This window comes from Dromiciops gliroides, chromosome 4 (genome assembly GCF_019393635.1).
Source record: "Dromiciops gliroides isolate mDroGli1 chromosome 4, mDroGli1.pri, whole genome shotgun sequence".
NCBI classification, from domain to species: Eukaryota; Metazoa; Chordata; class Mammalia; order Microbiotheria; family Microbiotheriidae; genus Dromiciops; species Dromiciops gliroides.
The window spans coordinates 131,401,803-131,424,215 of NC_057864.1; the positions used below are offsets into that span (position 1 = coordinate 131,401,803).

At 38.9% G+C, this 22,413-nt stretch overlaps 1 protein-coding gene across 2 annotated transcripts in view; it reads left to right on the plus strand.

Moving 5' to 3' along the window:
- The window catches only part of SMYD3 (SET and MYND domain containing 3), a 1,026,564-nt gene that overhangs the window by 186,445 nt on the left and 817,706 nt on the right, over window positions 1-22,413 (plus strand). For both annotated transcript variants that reach the window (XM_044004559.1, XM_044004560.1), the window contains exon 3: window positions 20,669-20,776. In XM_044004559.1, the coding sequence (XP_043860494.1) occupies window positions 20,669-20,776 (108 nt within the window). The remainder of the gene's footprint in view (window positions 1-20,668; window positions 20,777-22,413) is intronic.

Below are 22,413 nucleotides of genomic sequence, written 5' to 3' on the forward strand. Positions count from 1 at the left end.
CTGCCCTGGCTGTCCATTTTGATTAAGATCAATAGGAAGATGCTGCCTATTTCTGTATTTGACACAGCACTCATGGATTGGATTGGTATTCAGCAAGCATTTCAAATGATAAGTGTAGTGTCTTCTCTGCTTACTATCACCGAATCTTTGCCAGTATTTCCAGCCCTGGAGAGATTTTAAGCTAGGTTTTAATTCATTCCAGCGAACCACTTGTAGCTATTAGACATTCTGCTTAGCCTAACCATTTCTCTTTTGAGGATCCCAAATTTTCAAACCTCTATCTACTTGATAACCTGCAGTTACATGTGTTATCATCATTTAGAGGCTAGAAGATGGGATATTTATTTTCCATCAAACATCCTTGTAAGAAACACACACAAAAATAGCCCAGATTTCTTTGTCTCTTGCAAGGATTACATGCCTACTCAATCATTGGAAACTTGCTACTTAGGGAATGTCTTTTCCCCTGTTAGTGCAGTAGGATATATCCCCTACTACATTTTGTACTGGACTCATTATTGTACATAATGCATTATTGCAAGATATCTTATCCAGCAGTATCAGGTTGTGTGATCGCAATTTATTTGATCCTGGGTCTTTCCTAGGAGAGCATACAGGTTAAAAGAAGTGACTAACTATATCGTTTGTGTTCCTTCTCTCATTACTGTTTTTGACAAGTCCTCACCAGTGCACAAAAATACTTTTAGTTATCTTTTGTTGGCTCCTTTTCACATTTCCCTTTAGACTTTTCATAGTGTTCTCAAACCCATCTGCTACCTCCCTTAATCTTAGTGGATGAGCTTTTATTATTATGGTGACTCAATCAATTTTCCTCCCTATTTTCAAATATATCTGTATTTTTCCTTCCTTCAAAAAGCATTTGTTAAAAGCATCTATGATGTTGTCAGTAACTGTCCTAAGAGCTGGGGATTTAAAGATAAAAATAGTTTCTGCCTTCAAGAACTTTCATTCAATTGGGAACATCAACATATACATAGTAAGTTAAATATAAATCATATAAAATGGTGTATAGGAGGAGGGCACTAGCAACTGGGGAAATCAGGATGGCTTCCTATGGGAGATTTCACTTGGGCTGAGTTTTGAAGAAAGTTGAGGATTCTGTGAAAAGTGGGTAAGAGAGGAATGTATTCCAGGTATGGGAGACTCCCTGTGCAAAGGAATGGAGATGGGAAAGTTTTAGAATGGGAACACAATCAGGTATGTTTAGCTGGATCACAGAATACTTAAAAGGGAATAATGTTCAGCCAGATTGTTTATAGCTTTAACAACTAAATGAAAGAGTTTTATTTCATCATAGTGGCGAGAGAAACTTGATCTGGAGACTGATGTGGACAGATGTGTGTTTTAGTAATATCATTCAGGCAGCTGCATGAAGGATGATTTCTTTTTTGCCAAGGCTAGTCTCTTTAACCTTTTTTGTTCCATCAATTGTTCTCTCTTCTTTCATCTTCATTCTTGCCTTCCATGATGATGTCTTTGCATCTGTCTAGAAGCATGGATCTTTGAACTTCTCAATGTGAGTACTCCTGCTAGTGGTCCAATCTCTGCTGGGTCAGCCCCTTCAAGACCTAGCTCAAATGCCATCTTCTCTAGAAAGCTTTTCCTGAACCCATTGATCATCTGTGATACCCTGGGTTCTCTGAATCCCAAAACATTTTGTGTATGCTTCTCCTATAGTGCTCTTTGTATTATATTCTGCACTGTAGTTACTTGTATACACTGTACTGGAACACAAACTCCTGGAGGGCAGGCACCCTGTTTTGCTCACCCTCCAGCCCTGACAGTGAGTAGCTATCTCTTGTGTATAGTATGTCTTAAATAAATATTTTAATCAAATTGATGCAAGAAACAGTGTTCCTTTTTGTGCATTTATTATTCTGATAACATTTATTTAGCATTGTTGTTGGAAAATGTCATTGGGAACATGTTATTTCTCAGAATGTTTGCAGGGGGTTACTTTGATAGGTCGGAGATACATGATCTTTTGTGGATATATGCTCTATAGCATGTGCAGTGGCCACACCTTAGTAAACCATCTCAGCAGATGGGCTGAACCAGGTTTAGTGTAACTGATAGGACTTGAACCTACAAGGGTCATAAATTATCCATGCCTTCTCATTTTGTGTAATTCCTTAATCTATGTCCTTTTATAAGTCATCCATACAGAATCTACCCAACTTACAAGAGATCTTCCTCTAGGGAAGGAGGTCTTAACAATTTTTTTGTATCAATGATCCCTTTGACATTCTGCTTAGTCAGTCAAGAAGCATGTACTAAGCCCTTTCTATTCTCCAGACACTGTCCTAAGCACTGACGACTACTAAAAAAAAAAAAAAAGAAAGAAAGAAAGGCAAAAGATAATCCCTTCTCTTAAGGAACTCACAGTCCAAAGGGAGAGACAATATGCAAAAATCTATAGACAAACAAGATAAACAGAATAAACTGGAGATAGTCAACAGAGAAAAGCATTAAGGGGGATCAGAAAGGCTTCTTGTAGAAGGTAGGATTTTATCTGGGACCTGAAGGAGGCCAGGAGGCAGAGATGTTATGGGCCATTTCTCAAAGTAATGTTTTGTTGCTTTCATTTTTAATGTTAGGAAATGCTAAATGCCACTTAGAGATTAATAAAACTAAAGATGTAATTTTTTTCTCACCCTAGGTCATGGTCCCACTTAACAACTGCTACTTGGGGTCTTCTAACATTTTATGGATGACATATTATTTGTCCTTCATTCCCAAAGAGGACCATGACATTGGGGTGATTTCATGACTTGCAGTGAATTGAATTTAGGTGAGGGAGGGCTATGCAAAGTCACCAACCTCACTCTCTTCTCCAGAGTCATCTAGGTCCAGTGGCAAAATACATATCAGGATGACTGGAGATGGCCAGTTTATGTTTATGGCAATTGGGGTTGTGACTTGCCTAGGCTCCCAAAGTGTCTGAGGTAAGATTTGAACTCAGGTCCTCCTGATTTCTAGGCTACTACTTTTATCCACTATGCCACCTAGCTACCCTATGGATGACATGAATACCAGTAAAGTATATCTGTTACCTCTTGTTCTTATTACATGATGAACTAAACTCTTTTTCAGGTCAAGTATGGTCTTAATTATGTCTTTTAAAGCAAAGATGTATTTCCATTATACTTTGGGTTGCCTGCCATTTTGATTCTTCAGACATGGTTGTGTTTCCTGATTTGCAGTCCTATAGCATCCTCTCTGTGCTCTAGATTGTCATTCCTCTGTCCATGCTTATTCTCTGTTGGAATTAAGAAATGAATTTGCTGCTGTCTTTGGCAGACTCCAACATGGTAGTAGCCTGATAATTGATTATTTACACACAGGAAAAGATCCAGACTATCTGAAAGAAGCCAGAGACTATGGCCTGCATAACCTATGTAGATAAAGTCTCCAACTTCCCCCTTCATGATATCTCAGCAGAAATTCCTAGTGTTTTGTAAGCTAAAAAGGAAAACAACAATAACAACAATAACAACAACAACAACAACAAAACTGAGAACAGCATAAAAACACCAACCAAATCCTGTTATTTGGAACTGCCCAGTCTGCACTATTAAGGAGAACTCTGTCAAGCTGTTTAAGGTTTGCAAAATGCTTTACGCATGTTTTCTCACAAGATCCCCACAACAAACCTGTGGGGCTAAGCATTGTAGCTATTATTACTTCCAGTTTCCAGGAGAGATTTTCAGAGGTTAAGTGACTTGCCAATTGTCACACAACTTTAATAGTGCTAGTTTTCATTTTGCAGGAATCTATTTATTCTAATTGACTCAGTTTTGAGCTTCTGATTGGCTAGTTTCTCTGGATGCTTCTACAATGTCACAGCAGCCTCCTCACTCTCACCCTCACTTCTACACTTTTACTGGAAATATAGTCTAACCATATCATCCCTTCCTCTGATTGGCTGGTTCCTTCTAGAACCTCCATTTTAAGAAAAATACCAGGGCAGCTAGGTGGCACAGTGGATAGAGCAACAGCCCTGGAGTCAGGAGTACCTGAGTTCAAATCCGGCCTCAGACACTTAACACTTACTAGCTGAGCGACCCTGGGCAAGTCACTTAACCCCAATTGCCTCACTAAAAATAAAAAATAAAAAATAAATTAAAATACCCAGACTAGCCACATCTTTCCAGAGAGGAATCTCTCTGGAACCTACTTCTGATTTTCCAATTTTTTTTTAAAACCATTCCCTTCTACTCCTCTCAAAAACAAAACAAAACCTCATTCTCCTTTCCCTCCCAGATTTCAGCTTCTGCTTTACATAATGGCCAGACCAATTCACACCTCTACCAAGAGTGTATTAGTATGCCTGTTTTCCCACAGTCCCTCCAGCATCTGTGATTTTCCCTTTTGTCAATTTTGCTCATTTGATGAGTGTGAGATGGTACTTCAGAGTTTCAAAAAGCATCTATTAAGAACTTACTATGTCTCAGGCACTTTGCCAAGTACTGGTAATACAAATAAAAGCAGAAAGAATGACAATTTCTGCAGTAAAGGAGCTTATAGTCAAATGGGGAAGATAACACATAAAGGGAAGCTGGATAAGTAGATCTAAAAATCCTTGACAGAGATGATAATTGAATTCACGATGAGATCACCAAAGGAAATGATTAAGAGGGAGAAGGCCCAAGACATAGTTTTGTCAATAGAATGATCAGACCTGTATTTTTGTGTTCTGTCTCTTCCATTCATTCCTTGTTTCCAGGACATCCATTGGTTTATTCAGTTTTCCTCACTATTGTTCTAAATAATTGATTCTATATTAAAATATTTCTCTGAGAGTTCTAATTTTTCTCTTCATGGTGAAGATGAATGACAGGCATGTGGAGCGCCATTCACTTTTGTGGGGTAAAAGAGCCTACAGTTTTATTCATTCCCTTCTTTTATAACTGTCTTCTTATATTCTTTGATCGCTTAGTGTTTCTTCATTGTACTGGGACCTAATTTTTCCTTACTCTTTTCTAAAGTCCCTCTCCTAGATTTTCTGTGTTTCTTTCCTTTCCCCTTTATTTGGCCCATTTCTTACTGTTTTGAGATGATTAAGAGGATATGAAAAAAAAAAAAGAGGATCTGGGCTTAACCATAACTTTTTTCTCAGATACTTTTTAGGAAGCCCCTCAAAACAGGGTCTATAGCAGACCCCATCTTTTGATTTATAATTTATGAAGTAACAAGGTGGCACAGTGGATATTATGCTAAAAACCTGAGCTCAAATCTTGCCTCAGATACTTAGCTATGTGATCTTAGGCAAAACATTTCATCTCTAGCAGCCTGTTCCCTCATCTATAAAATATTGATAACAACAGCACCTACCTTGAAGGATTGATGTGAGGTTTAAATAAGAAAACATGAAAGTATTTTGTAAATTTTAAAATACTGTATACATTTTTTTTTTTAGTGAGGCAATTGGAGTTAAGTGAATTGCCCAGGGTCACACAGCTAGTAAGTGTTAAGTGTCTGAGGTCAGATTTGAACTCAGGTCCTCCTGATTCCAGGGCCGGTGCTCTATCCACTGCACCACCTAGATGCCCCTACATTTTTAAAATAAAAATTTTAAAGTTTTGAATTCCAAATTCTAACCCTTCTCCCCCTGCCTCCCCACCTGGAGGCAGTAAGCATTCAGATATAGCTTATGCATGTTCAATTTTATAAAACATTACCATATTAGTCATTTTGAATAAGAACACTCAAATAAAAGCAAAAAAAAGAAAGTGAAAAATAGCATGCTTCAGTCTGTGTTCAATCCATATCAATTCTTTCTTTGGTGGTGGATAGTATGCTTCATCATTAGTCCTTTGGGATTGTCTTGGATCATTGTATTGTTCAGAATAGTTAAGTCATTCACAGTTCTTCATCAGACAATATTGTTGTCAGAGTGTACAACGTTCTCCTGGTTATGCTCACTTCACTATACATCAGTTCATGTAAGTATTTCCAGGCCTTTCTGAAATCATCCTGCTTGTCATTTCTTATAGCACAATAATACTCCATCACAATCATATACCACAGTTTGTTTAGCCATTCCCCAATTGATGGGCATCCCTTTGATTTCCAATTCTTTGCCACCATAAAAAGAACTGCTAGAAATATTTTTGTGCAAATAGGCCTTTTTCTCTTTTGGGGGATGTATTTGGTATATAAACCTAGCAGTGGTGTTGCTGGATCAAAGGGTATGCACAGTTTTATGGCCCTTTGGGCATAGTTTCATATTGCTCTCCAGAATGGTTCAGTCAGTTCACAACTCCCCCAACAGTGGGTTAGTGTCCCAGTTTTCCCACATCTCCTACAACATCAAACATTTTACTTTTTTGTTATATTTGCCACTCTGATATCTGTGAGGTGCTGCCTCAGTGTTGTTTGAATTTGCATTTCTCTGATCAATAGTGATTTAGAACATTTTTATGTGACTATAGATAGCATTGATTTCTTTGTTTGAGAACTGTCAGTTCATTTCCTTTGATCACTTATCAATTGGGGAATGGCTTGTGTTTTTATAAATTTGACTCAGTTTTCTATATATTTGAGAAATGAGGCCTTTATCAGAGATACTTGTTTCAAAAATTCTTTCCCAGTTTTCTGCTTTCCTTATAATTTTGGTTGCATTGGTTTTGTTTGTGTAAAATCTTTTAAATTTTATATAATCAACACTATCTACTGATCTACTTTTTCTCCATTGTATTGATATAAGCAGTTAGGGATATAAAATTTCCCCTAACTACTTGTTTTGGTTGGATCCCATAAATTTTGTTATGTTGTTTCATTGTTGTCATTTTCTTTAATGAGATTCATTCTTTGACCCACTTTTTCTTAAAGCACTAGATTACTTATGTTCCTATTAATTTTTAATCTCTCTTGTCCATTACTGGATGTAATTTTTATTGTGTTATTATCTGAAAAGGATGTGTTTACTATTTCTGCTTTTCTGCATTTGGTTGTGAGGTTTTTTGTCATACTACATGGTCAGTTTTTGTGTAGGTGCCATGTACTGCTGAGAAGCAGTACTATTCATTCCCATTCAATTTTCCCCAGAGATCTATCATATCTAACTTTTCCAGAATTTTATTCACTTCCTTTTTTTCTTTCTTGTTTATTTTTGGTTAGATTTATTCACTTCTGAGAGGGGAAGGTTAAGATTCCCACTAGTATAGTTTTATTATCTATTTCAGCTTATAACTTATTCAAATTCTCTTTCAAAATTTAGATGCTATACCATTTGGTACATTTATGTTAAATATTGATATTGCTTCATTATCTATGGTACCTTTCAACAAGATATAGTTTCCTTCCTCTTTTAATTTGATCTATTTTTGCTTTTGCTTTGTTTGAAATCATGATTGCTACTCATGCTTTCTTTATTTTAGCTGAAGCATAGTAGATTCTGTTCCGGGCCCTTACCTTTATCTTGTTTGTATCTCTGCTTCAAATGTTTTTTCGTAAAGAACAAATTATAGAAATTTGGTTTTTAATCCATTCTGTCATCTGTTTGCATTTAATGCGTGAGTTCATCCCATTCACATTTATAGTTATGATAACTGTGTAGTTCCTTCCATGCTATCTTTCTTTCACTTGTTTATCCCCCTCTCTCTATTACTTCCCCTTTCCCTCTTCACAAGTGTTTTACTTCTCATCACCACCTTCCTCAATATACTCTCCCTCTATCAGTCCCCTCTTCCCCCTTCTATTATCCCCATTCCTTTTTTACTCTCCTATAGGATAAGATATATCCATTTCTATATCCAACTGAGTGTGTATGTTATTCCCTCTTTGAGCCAATTTTGATGAGCAAGGTTTAAGCTTTGCCTTCCACCACCACCCCAATTTCCCCCTCCATTATAATGGTTCTTTCATGACTCTTTTATGTGGTATAATTTACCCTGTTCAATCTCCCCTCCTTCAGGTGCAGTTTCTTTCTTCTTTCTTTCTTTCTTTCTTTCTTTCTTTCTTTCTTTCTTTCTTTCTTTCTTTCTTTCTTTCTTTCTTTCTTTCTTTCTTTCTGGTTGTCATCCTATCAATGTTACCTTATAACCACATCTATATAAACTCCTCCTAATTCCTCTTATAAGTAATAAATTTGTTAAGACTTACAAATATTATTTTGTCATATAGAAATATAAACAATTTAACCTTATTGAATTTCTTACAGTTTTCTTTCTTGTTTCTTTTTTTACCTTTTTATGTTTCCCTTGAGTCTTGTATTTGGAGGTCAAATTTTTTATTCAGCTCTGGCCTTTTAATCAGGAATGTTTGAAAGTCCTCTATTTCATTAAATTTCCATTTCCCCATGAAAGATTATATTCAGTGTTGCTGAGTAGTTTTCCCTTAGGCATCCTGGGAGGTTCTGGGCATGACCTGAAGATTTCACCCTTAGAGCTATGTAGGTGGCTCTTGAGCTGAGTTGAGTTCCCCATAACTGGGAAAGATCTCTGTGCTTGTCACTATCATGATAGACTATGAATGACAGCATGACTTCTTTTGGGAAGAAATCCCTATTAAAAAGCATGTTGGTTGATTTTGAATGCCTCTGTGTGTTTTTGCACATATAGGAAGAGAGAGCTATATATTGCTATGAATAGCAATATTTAAATCAGGGGAAGGAAAAAGCTCTCACAAACTAATTTTTTAATTAGGGGGCTTGGAGAGGAGAAAATCAGTGTACTAGCTATGGTAAAATTACATAATTCTTACCCTCCCTCCACATACATCAGAGAAAGACCTTGAAACTGTTTAGTAGATTCTTCTATTCTATAGGGAAGTGCATGTTGAGTGAGAATGTGTGTATACCAACAGTGTCAGTGGGGGAGGACTTCAGCTAAGGAGGCCTAGATTGATCATACCAACATAAGGAGTCTCTCCCAACAGCTCTGGGATGCAGCACAGAGTCCTAGTCCTTTGCTTTCCACTTGTTTGTAGGCCTGGAATAAAAAAGTAGAGGATTGAGGTCATGTGGATACTAGGGGGTCATGGAAGGGAGATTTATGTTGAGTGGGTTGAGAAGGGTGTCATATGTAATCTCTACACACCTGGGTTGATTCCATGCAGGAACATGAATTTTCTTATTCCTTTTGTTTCTCTCTCCAGCAAAGGAGAGGGAAGAAGAGTAGGTTGGGTTGTGGATTGTGGACAAAGGAGTTGTACTAAGTTCTCTTGATTCTACATAAGTACTTTCTTTTTTTTTTTTAAGTGAGGCAATTGGGGTTAAGTGACTTGCCCAGGGTCACACAGCTAGTAAGTGTTAAGTGTCTGAGGCCGGATTTGAACTCAGGTCCTCCTGACTCCAGGGCCGGTGCTCTATCCACTGAGCCACCTAGCTGCCCCTACATAAGTACTTTCAATGCCCTACCAATTTGGGAGTGAAGGGCAAAAGCTTTGGTGTTGCAAACCTTGGGACAGCTCTTTGAGCAAGACTCATTTCGCTAATCATCCAACATTTTGAAAATCTTCTCTGGAATAGTTAGGAGATTGATAAGTCAGTACCTTAAATTGAATGTGTATGTACATATATATGCATACTTCCTTAATTTTCTCTTCCCTTCTCATTGTGTTGTGTCTTAAGAATAGGATTTCTGTCATCTCCATCTTTGTGTTCCCAGGACCACATAGCAGAGGCATAATAACTGTTTCTCAGTTTGAATTCCATTCTTGTCTTTTCCACTGGAGTCTATACTTTGGAGTCACGTGAGAGGAGTCTCCTATTGGCAGGATGCAAATGTTGTAATTATGCAGCTAAATAAAATGTGTCTCTGTAACAGTGACACCTTGCTATTAATTTTGAAAAAAAAATCTGTGAATATTAGCATGTGGCATAATTTTAAATCATCACTATGGACTAATATGCAAAGTTAAATTAGCTGATTAAATAAAAATTCCTAAACTCTTCAAGTTTTGTAGGTCAGGAAACACTCAAAAAGAAATGCTTTAAATTAATTGGCTATGTCCCTTTCAGCCAGACTGCTTATTTAGTAATGAATCAAGAATCATTTTTTGGAAGTATGCATTTTTTTTTTCAGAGGAAAGACTTTTGACTATTTGTACAGTGACTATTTGCTTTTTGTTGGAGGCTTCTGGCTAGGCAGTTCCTGTACTGTAGGCTGACATCTTGAAGAAAAGCATTTTGGAATCATTCCGCTCTGCCTTCCCAACCTTTTCAAAGTCCCTTGTTGTTAGCTCTTGTATCGCTTGGAATACTTTAGTATTAACATCTCTGTTCTCTAAGTTGGTGACAACTTAGTGAGGCTGTCTGAAGTTGCTTTCATTCTTTCCAATTAGCCGGCCTTCCCTATGACTGACAAAGGCTCTTGGGTCCTAGGGTGAGTTGGCAGAAGTGGTTGCCATAGTTTTGTTGTTCTAGGTGTAGCACTGAGTGGCTCAGAATATGCCTTGATGAAAGGCAACCTGTTGGAAGCTCACTTTTAAGACAGCTTGAAAAATGTACAAGTCTTTGGCACTTTCCAGGACGTAACAATGGACTCTTCATTTATTCTTAATTTCTCTACGCTCCCTGTTGCCTCTAGGACAAAATGCAAACTCTTTAACTTGGCATTTAAAGCCCTTTACAATCTAACTCTAGCCTTCTTTTCCAGACTTGCTGAATGCTGTTCCCATTACACACCACGCATTTCAGCCAAAATGGTCTATTCACTGTTTCCTAAACTTGGCATTCCATCTCCTACCTTTGTCTTTGTAGAAGCTGTCCCCATTCTTGGAACACACTCCTTCCTCACTTCAGTCTTTTATAATCCCTAGCTTTCTTTAAGGCTTAGCTATATTTTATGGGAAGCTTTTCCTGATCCACCTAGCTGTTAGTGCTTTCTCCCTCTTTAACTTATTGCATATTTGGTTATTTGTTTAAATAGCAACAGCAATAATAATGATAGCTTACATTTGTATATTACCTCCCATGTCCTAAGTGCTTTACAAATATTATCTCATCTGATCATCACAACAACCTTGAGTGATACTGTTATTATTACTATTTTACAAATAAGGAAACTGAGACAAATGGAGGTTAAGTCACCTGCCAGGTCACCCAGCTAATAAGTGTCTGAGGTCCGATTTGAACTTAGGGTCTTTTTGACTCCAGGCCCAGCACTCTATTCACTGCACCACCTATCTGTCCCCATGTTCTAATGTGAGTGAGATTTTCCCCACCCCTTAGATAACAAGTGATTTAACAGTAGTACTAATCAGTTTATAGACTACAAACTGTGATTTAAGATATTTAGATATTCTTTAGTAGCTTAAGCAAATGATAACGAAGCAATAAGATAGATATTGGTAGAAGCAAATGCAAACTTGTCTACAACTTACCTAGAATTCAACTATCTGATTTCCAGTTGTGGTTAGGTGTAGGTATGACCAATCAACATAAATGTCAAATACCTAAAATAGTAACTTCTGAGCTGAAAGGGACCAATCAGAACTAGGGAGAAGTTGGAAAGTCATGCTTAAAGCAATATGGCGAAAATCCCTGATAGTAGAAAACAACTCAGAGGAATGGAGGTAAGAGAGGCATCGTCTGAGGTGGCAAAGATGCAATCCAATAGAGGGCTTCCTATGTTATAAGTCTGTTACTTAGTAACAGGGCTATTTTAAGTAAGGTATATAGAATGGCAAATAACTATGCTAGTATCTGACTGATGGCTTCTTTCTTTCTACTCCTTACTTATTTTATTTGTACCCCTTGGATTGTGTAACATTGTGGGAGGAGTCATGCTGTATAAATATCTGTGGATCCTAAGGCTCAGGGTCTTTGGGTCCTGGACCTGAGACTGGCTTTATTGTGAGACCAAATATCTCTCTCAATAAACCTATTTTCTTTTGGTTTGGAGACTTTGTTTTTTTGTCTAACACTGTGACTTAGAAATTTTTGCAACAGTATCTCTCAGAGTTAAGATGTTTAGTAAATTCCTTTTAGGTTGGATTCTACGTGAGTGGTGTAAGGATTGTGGCATAGGGAAATTTCATGCCCAATCTTGTCTTTGGTCTGAGTAGAAGGATTCACAAAAATCAGTCAGTGACACTAACTGAGTGCTAGCTGTTTGTGGAGCACACATTACGCACTATGGAAAATTGCTTCCAGATGTTTTGTGGGATTTGAGGGAAGAAGCTATATCATTAGCCTTTTTTTTTCTATATTACATTTAGTACGATGATAACCCAATGATCATCTAGCAGCAGATACAATGGACTTGGATTTTGGAATTTTTCCAGATTTCATTTTCATTAGGTTTTAATTAGAGATCATTATGTTGTATGTTTGCCAACTAGATTAGAATTTAGCACATTGAGAAGCCAAGTAAGGGAAATAAAAAAAGCCACAGTCCAGAATGATTAATAACCATGCACAATTACAAAGCACTTTATAGTTTACAAAATATTTTCCTCACCACAATATTAATCAGATAACTACCACTCTGGTTAAGGCCCACATCATTTCTAACCTGTAACAACAGCCTGCTAATAATAGGACTTTGGGTTTCCATTCTTTTTCCGTAGGCTGATATGTTTTCCTGACAATCATGTCACTCTCCTGCTCAAGGAGCTGCATTGGCTCCTTGTTATTGTTTTTTTTTTCCTTCTTCCATTTATTTTTTTTTCTAGTTACATGTAAAGATGGTTTTCAACATTCATTTCCATAAGATTTTTTTTTTTTTGCAGAGCAATGAGGGTTAAGTGACTTGCCTAGGGTCACACAGGTAGTAAGTGTCAAGTGTTTGAAGCCTGATTTGAACTTGGGTCCTCCAGGGCCGGTGCTTTTATCCACTGTGCCCCCTACCTGCCCCCAGTTTCATAAGATTTAGAGTTCCGAATTTTTCTCCCTCCCTCCCTTTCCTTCCCCCTCCACAAGACAGCAACCAATCTGACATAGGTTATATATGTACAATCTGCAAGTGCTTTTTTTTTTTTTTTTTGGTCTGTGTTCAGTCAATATCAGTTCTTTCTCTGGGACTGGATAGCATGCTTTATCATTAGCCCCTTGGGATTGTCTTGGGTCATTGCATTGCTGAGAGTAGTCAAGTCATTCACAATTGCTCATAGAACACTACTGCTGTGCACGGTGTCCTCCCAGTTCTGCTCACTTCACTTTATATCAGTTCATGAGTCTCTCCAAAGTTTCTCTGAAATCATCCTGCCTGTCACTTCTCACAGCACAATAATACTCCATTACAATCATATACCACAGCTTCTTCAGTCATTCCCCAATTGATGGACATTCCTTTGATTTCCAATTCTTAGCCACCACAAAGAGTTGCTATAAATATTTTCTGTACAATTTCCCCCATCCTTGTTGTTTGTAGAATAAAATACAAACTCTTCAGCTTGGCAAGACAAGCTCTATGTACTTTGGCTCTAGCCCACCTGTACAGGTTTGTTGTGTGTTACTCTACCTCCACTATAGGCACGCAGATAGTACTACTCTCTCTCTACACACTAATTCCCTTCACAAGCTCCACCTTCTAACAAAAGCAGCCTTTTGGCTGTTTCTTGAACTCAGTACTCATTCTCTCACTGTGCCCTTGTCCAGATTTTCTCCTGTAACAGGAATGTACTCCTTCCTTAACCTCTTTGAATCTCTATCTTCTCTTGAGATTTAGACCCCTCACCATCTCCTATGGGAGTCCTTTTCTGATTTTAGTGCTCATTTCCTCCTCCTCAGGTGTCATTTATATGAATGCTTGTTTAGTTCTTACAGACCCCAAGAGAATACAAACTCCTTGAAGGCAGGGACTGTTTTCCATTTTGTGAGTGGTACATGTTCTCAAGCAATAACCCAATTCCCATTCACATAGATCAGTTGAGTCACTAGAGTGTAGCTACTACATCTCCTCTCAGGATTCTCAAGGTCATTCTGAAGGGCTTGAGGGGAAGTTCTTTTTTTAATATGATAGCTCATGAAATCCCACTGATTTTTAGTGGCTATCATTTAGTCATCCAGACTTAGGTGTTTTTTTTGTGTGTGTGTGTGTGTGTGTGTGAGGCAATTGGGGGTTAAGTGACTTGCCCAGGGTCACACAGCCAGTAAGTGTTAAGTGTCTGAGTCCAGATTTGAACTCAGGTACTTCTGAATCCAGGGCCGGTGCTCTATCCACTGTGCCACCTAGCTGCCCCCTAGACTTAGGTTTTAGAAAGGAGTATTCATAAGAACAATTGTATCAAGCATCCTTCAAAAGCCTTTGACACTCTCCCATAAGTACATATGAAGTTCAGGGGAGATGGGCACAAACTTAGACAATATATGTGGCAAAGGGGGGTATCTTGTGGCACCTGGAAGTCCTTTTTGGTGGGATCCTTGAATTTTTTTTTTAATTTCTGTGGGGCAGCTAGGTGGCACAGTGGATAGAGCACCGGTCCTAGATTCAGGAGGACCTGAGTTCAAATGTGGCCTCAGACACCTGACACTAGCTGTGTGACCCTGGGCAAGTCACTTAACCCCAATTGCCACACACATACACACACACACACACACACACACACACACACAACCCAACCAAACAACAATGACAACAACAAAATTTTTTTGCAGGGCAATGAGGGTTAAGTGACTTGCCCAGGGTCACACAGCTAGTTAGTGTCAAGTGTCTGAGGCCAGATTTGAACTCAGGTCCTCCTGAATCCAGGGCTGGTGCTCTATCCACTGTGCCACCTAGCTGCCCGAGATGTTTTTCTAAGATATGGTATAACTTTCTGTTGTACTTTTTGTAGAGCTGTGAATCTATAACCCATTCATCTTTATCTCCTGATACAACCACTGCCCTCAGCTATTACAGGGATAATTCTAGGATGCTGAAGGAAAGAAGGGAAGTCCTCTAGATTTTCAAAGTTTGCAATGCTCTCTTCTGTCCAAGGAAAGGGAGAACAAGGCCAAGGCCAAGTCTTAGCTACTTCCTTCTGCTCCCAAAGTGATTCCTTCTCATAGGGGCCCTTTTCATCTGTTGTCAGAGTTTGCTCAACTCAAAATCTCTCTTGTGCCCCAACTGGCTGGATATTTTATAAAGGACCCATTGGGAGCATGACCAAGTTTATTCAGCCTAGCCAAACCCCTTTCCCATGCTATCTCTCTGTCAGTTCATCCACTGACTTATCTGAGACATCTAAATTGAGATGACTTTTTCTCACTTCATCAGAATGCCTTTGATTCATTTGAAATCTACACATTCTGACCTGTTTAGGTACTAGGGCACGGGATTTGAGGGCTTACATTAGTTGGGGGTAATTTGATTGATTTATTCAGTCCATCTCCATTCTTTCATGGGTTTTCACAGTTCAATTCCATGTTCGATAGTGTGTGCTTTAAAAAAAATTATTATTGAGTCAGACACAGGTAGTGAGTATACAGTTTTTTAGGTTCACACAGCTAGATACGGATTCTCAAGCCAGTTATCTTTCTACCAACAAGAGAGGGGTAACCAGAAGGAGGGCGGCTGGAAGCACTTCCTATGAGGAATGGTTGAAAGGACTAGGATGTTTAGCCTGGAGGTGGAATACTATGCTAAGTCATCACACTTTTCTTCAGATTTGGAAGAATCATTATATAGAAGAAGAAAATTTGTTTTTGACAGTTAATAAATATTAAGTGCTTACTATCCACCAGGCATTGTGCTAAGCTTTGGGGATACAAAGAAAGGCAAACAATAGTTCTGTGTTATCCCAAGGGATAGTGTACATCCACTGGGGTAGAGTTATAGGGAACTCTATTTCTATTTGTAACTTGTGACCCAAGGTTCCTCTAAAGGCTTTGGGTTGTGGCTATACTCAGACTGGGCCCAATCCTTGGGGTTTATTGCAGTGGGCTCAATTTCCCTTCATTTTGCTCATTATTCCTGGTTTTATTAATCTAGGAAAGTTTAAGGTGTAGCTTGTTGTTAACATGTCCAAGATGTTTGGTAGGGTCCCCAAAAACCAAATAGCTATTCAGTTATCAATATGGTTAGTTAGTTATTAGGAGAAAGCCTTTATTTTACCCCACATTTTACCCTGCAAATACTAAAGATATTTAGCTCCCTCTGAAAAGGAAAATAAAGAAGGGGAAGGGGATAGTGCCTACAATGTGTCAGGTACTGTGCTAAATAAGCACTTTTTTGTTTTTTTGGTGAGGCAATTGGGGTCAAGTGACTTGCCCAGGGTCACACAGCTAGTAAGTGTCAAGTGTCCGAGGCTGGATTTGAACTCAGGTCCTCTTGACCCCAGGGCCAGTGCTCTATCCACTGCACCACCCAGCTGCCCCTAAATAAACACTTTTTAATAAATATTATCTCATCTGAGTCTTACAACAACCCCGTGAGGTAGGCACTATTATCATCACCTCCATTTTACAGATGGAGAAACTAAGGTAAACAGCAGTTATATGACTTACTTAGGGTCATACATCTATAATTGTCTGAGACTGGATTTGAATTCAAGTCTTCCTGATTCAACTCCCAGTGCGCTGCTCCACTTAGCTTCCTCTTTCCAGCAAGTCTTTCCCCTACACAGAATCCTACACATTATCCCCCAACTTGTAATACTGGCATGTCATCAAGGATTCCTCCCATGCTTTGGAACTGACTGAGCAAACAAGGCTCTTTTCATCAGACCTCTACTATCTAAAGAACTTGGTTCTTCAGGTAGGAAGCTGCACAGGTGCCACATGTACTGTCCCTTTCTTTCTCCAAGGAGCATTCCTTGAATATCTTTCTAAAAGGTCTGGATTTTCACTCAGGAACTCTTGAATTTGGGGTTATCTGGGAGAAAGCTCTCAAAGCTGGTGCCACCCAGGAAATCTCCCTTTTCTTCCAGATGGCTAGATTTAAGGATCACTGCCTAGAGAATTCAAAATGCCCTTTCCCCTGCCTAGGGGATTGAGGCTCAAGAACAATGTGCTTGACCTCCCTTGTCAAGTCAAGACATAAGCATATATCTCCCACTGCTGTGTGCTTCTGCTGTCAGTCACCACTGCTGCAACTTGTAGGGAAATTGGGGAGAGAAGTTCCTTCCCTGCCCTGCCTCTTGCCTCCCAACACTTGCTGTACTCTGGAAAAGGGAACAGGGGAAAAGGTCAAGTGTGGGAACTAGCTCATTTTTATAGGTTGAGAGTAGAGGTGACCAATGTCAGAACAGCCAACCCTCTGGATTTCTCTCTGCCCTATCAGTTGCTTCCAAACTATGTCTCTCATTCTATATTTTCATCAGTTTGATTGGCGAACTCTTCAATTTGATCAGGGACTTCTTGATCCAGCTAGGTAGTGCAGTGGATAGAGGGCTGGGATCATCTTTCTGAATTCAAATCCAGCTTCTGACACTTGGTAGCTGTATGACTCTGGGTAAGTCACTTAATTCTGTTTATCTCAGTTTCCTCATCTGTAAAATGAGCTTGGAGAAGGAAATGGCAGGCCATGCCAGTATCTTTGGAAAAAAACCCCAAATGGTCACAAAGAGTTGGACATGATTGCAAAAATGACTGAACAACACAAGAAGAAAGAATTCACTAGACAATTAGAGCTATCCAACAGTTGTGAACCATCTGCCTTGTGAGAGAGGGACACCCCAATAAATGGAAAGTGCTGAAGTGGAAACTAGATCACTATTTGTCAGGCTTTTTGTAAAGAAAATTTCTACCTTAGGTAGGAGTTTGATCTTTTCAACTTCTAAGATTTTCTGTTTCTGTGATTCATGAATAATTTTCTGTTTGAGAAACATTGTTTGAAGATGCGCTTTCAGTTCTGGGAAGGGTGAGGAGCAGATCCATTAATCAGGGAGAAAAACCACTATCAGTTCGTGGGTCTGGTAGCCAGAGGTGACTATAATTTTTGAGCTCAGCTCAGAATTGCTCTTTTTTCTTCTTCCACTGAGTAGATTGTTGAACTGTGAATGATCCTGTTTTATAGGAAAAGACAGAGGTTAAGATAGCACTGTCATTTTATTGGAAAGAAGAGAGATAAAATGACCTTTTTATTCCTATCTTAATATCTCACCAATTCTTTCCTCTGTATGTAATCAAGATCAGTCATAGGTTGGTTGGCTGAAGAAGCAGGATTGTTAGTTTTTATGTTCTCTTATACTGAAAATGATCTTTGAAGTTATTATTTTGAGGTTTGGAGGAGATTTTAATTCCAGTTCCATAGTTTCTTATTGAATCTGCTAAATGGTGCCAGGTTAAAATAAAATAATAAAAAATCCATTCCATATGTGCAAAGTCCTGCGTTAGGCACAAGGTCAAAAGTATGATAAATCTTTCTTGGATTGAATTGGATCAAATAAATGCCTTGCTTAAAGAAAATCTGAACTTATAAAGTTAATTAAGGGATACTACTTTGTTTTCCTTTGCTTTAAAAAGAAAATTGATTGTCACAGTTTCCTTTGAAATAGTGAGTTCAGGGCAGCTAGGTGGCACAGTGGATAAAGCACTGGCCCTAGATTCAGGAGGACCTGAGTTCAAATCTGGCTTTAGACACTTGACACTTAACTAGTTGTATGATCCTGGGCAAGTCAATTAACCTTTATTGCTCTGCCCCCCCCAAAAAAAAATAGTGACTTCATCTAGTGAATTAAAAATCTGAATTGATTTATACACACCTTTTCAGTAATATATCTGTTATATAAAATTAGGCACCTGTATGAAACAAAGGTCTGTCTTTCATAAATAGATACCTTTCAGACACTTACTAGCTGTGTGATACTGGGCAAGTCACTTGGCCCTGTTTGCCTTAGTTCCTTCATCTGTAAAATGAGTTGGAGAGGGAAATGGCAAACTACTCCAGTATCTTTGCCAAGAGAACCCCAGATTGGACCGCGAAGAGTCAGACGTGATTGAAATGACTGAACAACAGGACCAGTCAGAGCTTATGTTTTGCTGATGTAGCCATTGGGAGCTCAGTGTCACTTCTGGTCCATAATGAAGCAATGGACTTGAGTGGAGGAATTATAATCATGATGAAAGGCTGTGTGATGTTGTGGGGAGAGAGAGAGCTGCCTTCAGAGTCAAGAAAACTTGGGTTCAGGCCTGTGTCTGGTATATTCTGGCTGTGTGATCATGGGCAAATCATTCAATCTCTCAATGCCCTAAGATACCTCTCAAAGACGATAAAACTAAGATAAAGAACAGTTGCAGATCTGATTTGATAGAAGCAGTTTCCTCACTAGCAGTTTCCCGTGCCAGTAAAATTCCAGATTCAGTTCGGTTCCAAATCAAGAACCACCACCACCACCTCTCAGTTTTATAACACTTTCTAGTTTACAAAGCACATTCCCCTAACAACCCTATGAGCAATTAGAACACATATTATCTCCATTCTGTAGATAGCTAGAATTTAGAAAACACTTTCAGCTTTTCAAAGCACTTTACATGTGTTATCTCATTTGTTCCTCACTACAAATCTGTGAAGTGGGTACTGTTATTATCCCCATTTTACAGACAAAAAAAATTGAGGCTTAGGTTAAATGACTTTCCCAAGGTCTTCTAGTTAGTCAGTATCTGAGATAGCATTTGAACTCAAGGCTTACTGACTCCAACTCTAGTACTCTACACACTGTGGCCACCTTGTTGTTTGGTGAAAAATGGGAGACTCAGAGGAGAAATTACTGGTGTAGGGGCATAGGAGCAGAGGATCATAGATTTAAAGCCAGGAGGATCCTTAGAGGTCGAATGGTCCACCTTCTCTCTCTTTTTTTTGGTGAGGCAATTGGGGTTAAGTGACTTGCCCAGGGTCACACAGCTAGTAAGTGTTAAGTGTCTGAGGCCGGATTTGAACTCAGGTCCTCCTGAATCCAGGGCCGGTGCTCTATCCACTGTGCCACCTAGCTGCCCCCACCTTCTCTTTTAATGGAGAAGGAACCACGGCCCAGAAAGCAGAAAAGATTTCTATACTGTTACATCGCTTGTGACTGTCACATCCAAGTCTTGAACCTAGCCCTCAATAAATGTTTGTTAACTGATTGAGGCCCTAAGGATATTTGTCTGCCTTCAGGAAAAAAAAATCTATTATTGCAACATGATATAGTGGGAAAAAATCATGTTTTTTGAGCCTTCCAACCATAAAAAGTTTGGAAGACTTGAGTTTCTGTCCCACCTACCATGTACTTGCTATGTATAACAAAAAATAGCAATAATAACTGGCATTTATATAGCACTTTAAGGTTTGCAAAGTACTTTCCATATCTTAACTCATTTGTATATGATGTTTAAGTCACTTCACCTATTTACAATCCAGTTTCTTCATTTTTTATAAATGAAAGACTTGGGTTAGATGAGCTCTAAGACCTGGCCCAGGTGTTAGACCCTGTGATGCTGTTGATTTCATGAAGCTTCCCTTTTCAGTAACGCCTCCTTAAAAGTTAGGAAGGAAGTCTCAGTGACTTCCTTTGGCCTCCATAAACAGGTAATAACTAGTCGAGGAGTTCAGGGCCAAAGGTGGAGTTGAGGCTGCTCTTAATTCCATGCCTGAGTAATTGCACAGTTGGCAAAGGCTGCGTCCTGGGGTTGGTAGCGGAGCTTAACTGTTCCCTTCCCTTCTCTGTTTTGAAGTTCTAGATACACGGGTTGTGGAAATTACATGATTACCTATGACTCTTTTCTACTGCAGTAAAAATTATGCTTACATTTTGATGCATTGTATGCCTCTTCCTCCCCCTCCCCCTCTTGTCTTTACAGAAACAAGCTTGGCAGGATCACAAGCGTGAATGTAAATGTCTTAGGAGCTCAGAACCCAAGTTTCCCCCTGACTCTGTCAGACTTCTTGGAAAAGTTGTTTTCAAACTCGTAAGTAAAACTCAGAAAACTTGCCTGGGAATGCTTTTGAAAATTGCTTTATTTGATTTAATTTTTTGCCTTCACATTTAAAGCTGAAGACTAAGCTCAGGTTTGGGAGGGAAGCAGGTTTTACTCAGGGTCGTATTTTTTTTTCAAGAACCAGTCTGCTGTGGCTTTAGGGACACAGTGGAATCCAGATTCTTTTTCCTCACTAGGAATGGGGGACAGAAGATCATGACTTTGTTCTTGAGTAAGTTGGGTTGTAGAGTATCAGAGCAGTGTTTGCTACTTTGGTCTTAGAGGTTTCTGATATGATCCTGTCTCTAGCCCAGGAATCTAATAGGCCATATAAAGGTATTCCATTCTCAGCCCCATCACCCACAGCACCCATCACCTTCTAATAGTTTTGATAAAAGCTAATATTTATATAATGCTTTAAGATTTGCAAAGAACTTTACATGTATTATTTCACTTGAACCTCAGAAGAACCATGAGAGGTAGGTGCTATTAGTACCTCTATCTTACAGATGAGGAAACTGAGGCTGAGGGAGATTACCCAAGGATATACAGCTAGTAAGTATCTGAGACAGGATCCAAACTTAAGTCTTTCTGTCTCCTAGTCCAACATAATATGCACCATGACATGTTGCTGCCTTGATGGCCAACATGGCTGAAGAGATGATCATGTCTTGACAGAGTGAGTAAAGGACTGATTTTGATGTTAGGAAGACTAGGCTCAAATCTTGTTTTTGGTTGTCACATAATGGATGTGTCCTTTAACCTCTGAGGCCATGGTGCTTTTGTAGACTGTGCAACAGAAAAGCTTCTCTAAACTTGTTAAATCCTAGGTCCTGACCCTAAAAAGAAAAGGGAAAAAAAAGAATCAATAAGTTATAAATCTCTTTTAAAAAAACATTAAGGGGACAGCTAGGTGGCACAGTGGATAAAGCACCATCCCTGGATTCAGGAGGACCTGAGTTCAAATCCAGCTTCAGACTTTTGACACTTACTAGCTGTGTGACCCTGGGCAAGTCACTTAACCCTCATTGCCCCCCCCGCCAAAAAGACATTAAAAACAAACAAAAAGAATCCAGTCTTACACTATTTCACTTCTACCTGATATAGATTATCCAGAAACATACTTATTTCACTTAAGACCATCATCATAAAAGAAGTTTTGGTTGAATGGTGCTATATTTCTTTTTTTTTTTCCTCTTTCTTAGCATTGGCTAGAAGTATATTTTTTACCTTGCCTCTGTGTACCTTCCATGTGGTGGTAACTTCCCTGAAATCCTGCCCAATTTAAGCCCTGATTTAGAGAAGACTCCCTTGGCTGTCTTGAATACACCTAAAAGACTAAACAGCTTCCCCTACATCCCGGACAGCCCAGAAATGTCCTTTTCTATGCTACTTGGCTCATTTTTAATCTTCAAAGTTAGAATTTCATGGACTTAAAGCTGTAGCATTACTCTACTTTTATGTATTGAAAAAAACGAAAGTATTGCATAGATGTAGATGATTCCTACAAAAAACCAGGAGGGACTGAGGTATAATTTAGGCTGTAAAGTTGTTACTAATTAAATAGCTGAACCTGATAATTTAAAGAAGGCAGTGCGGTGGAAAGAATAGAATCCCGGAAAGCGTCT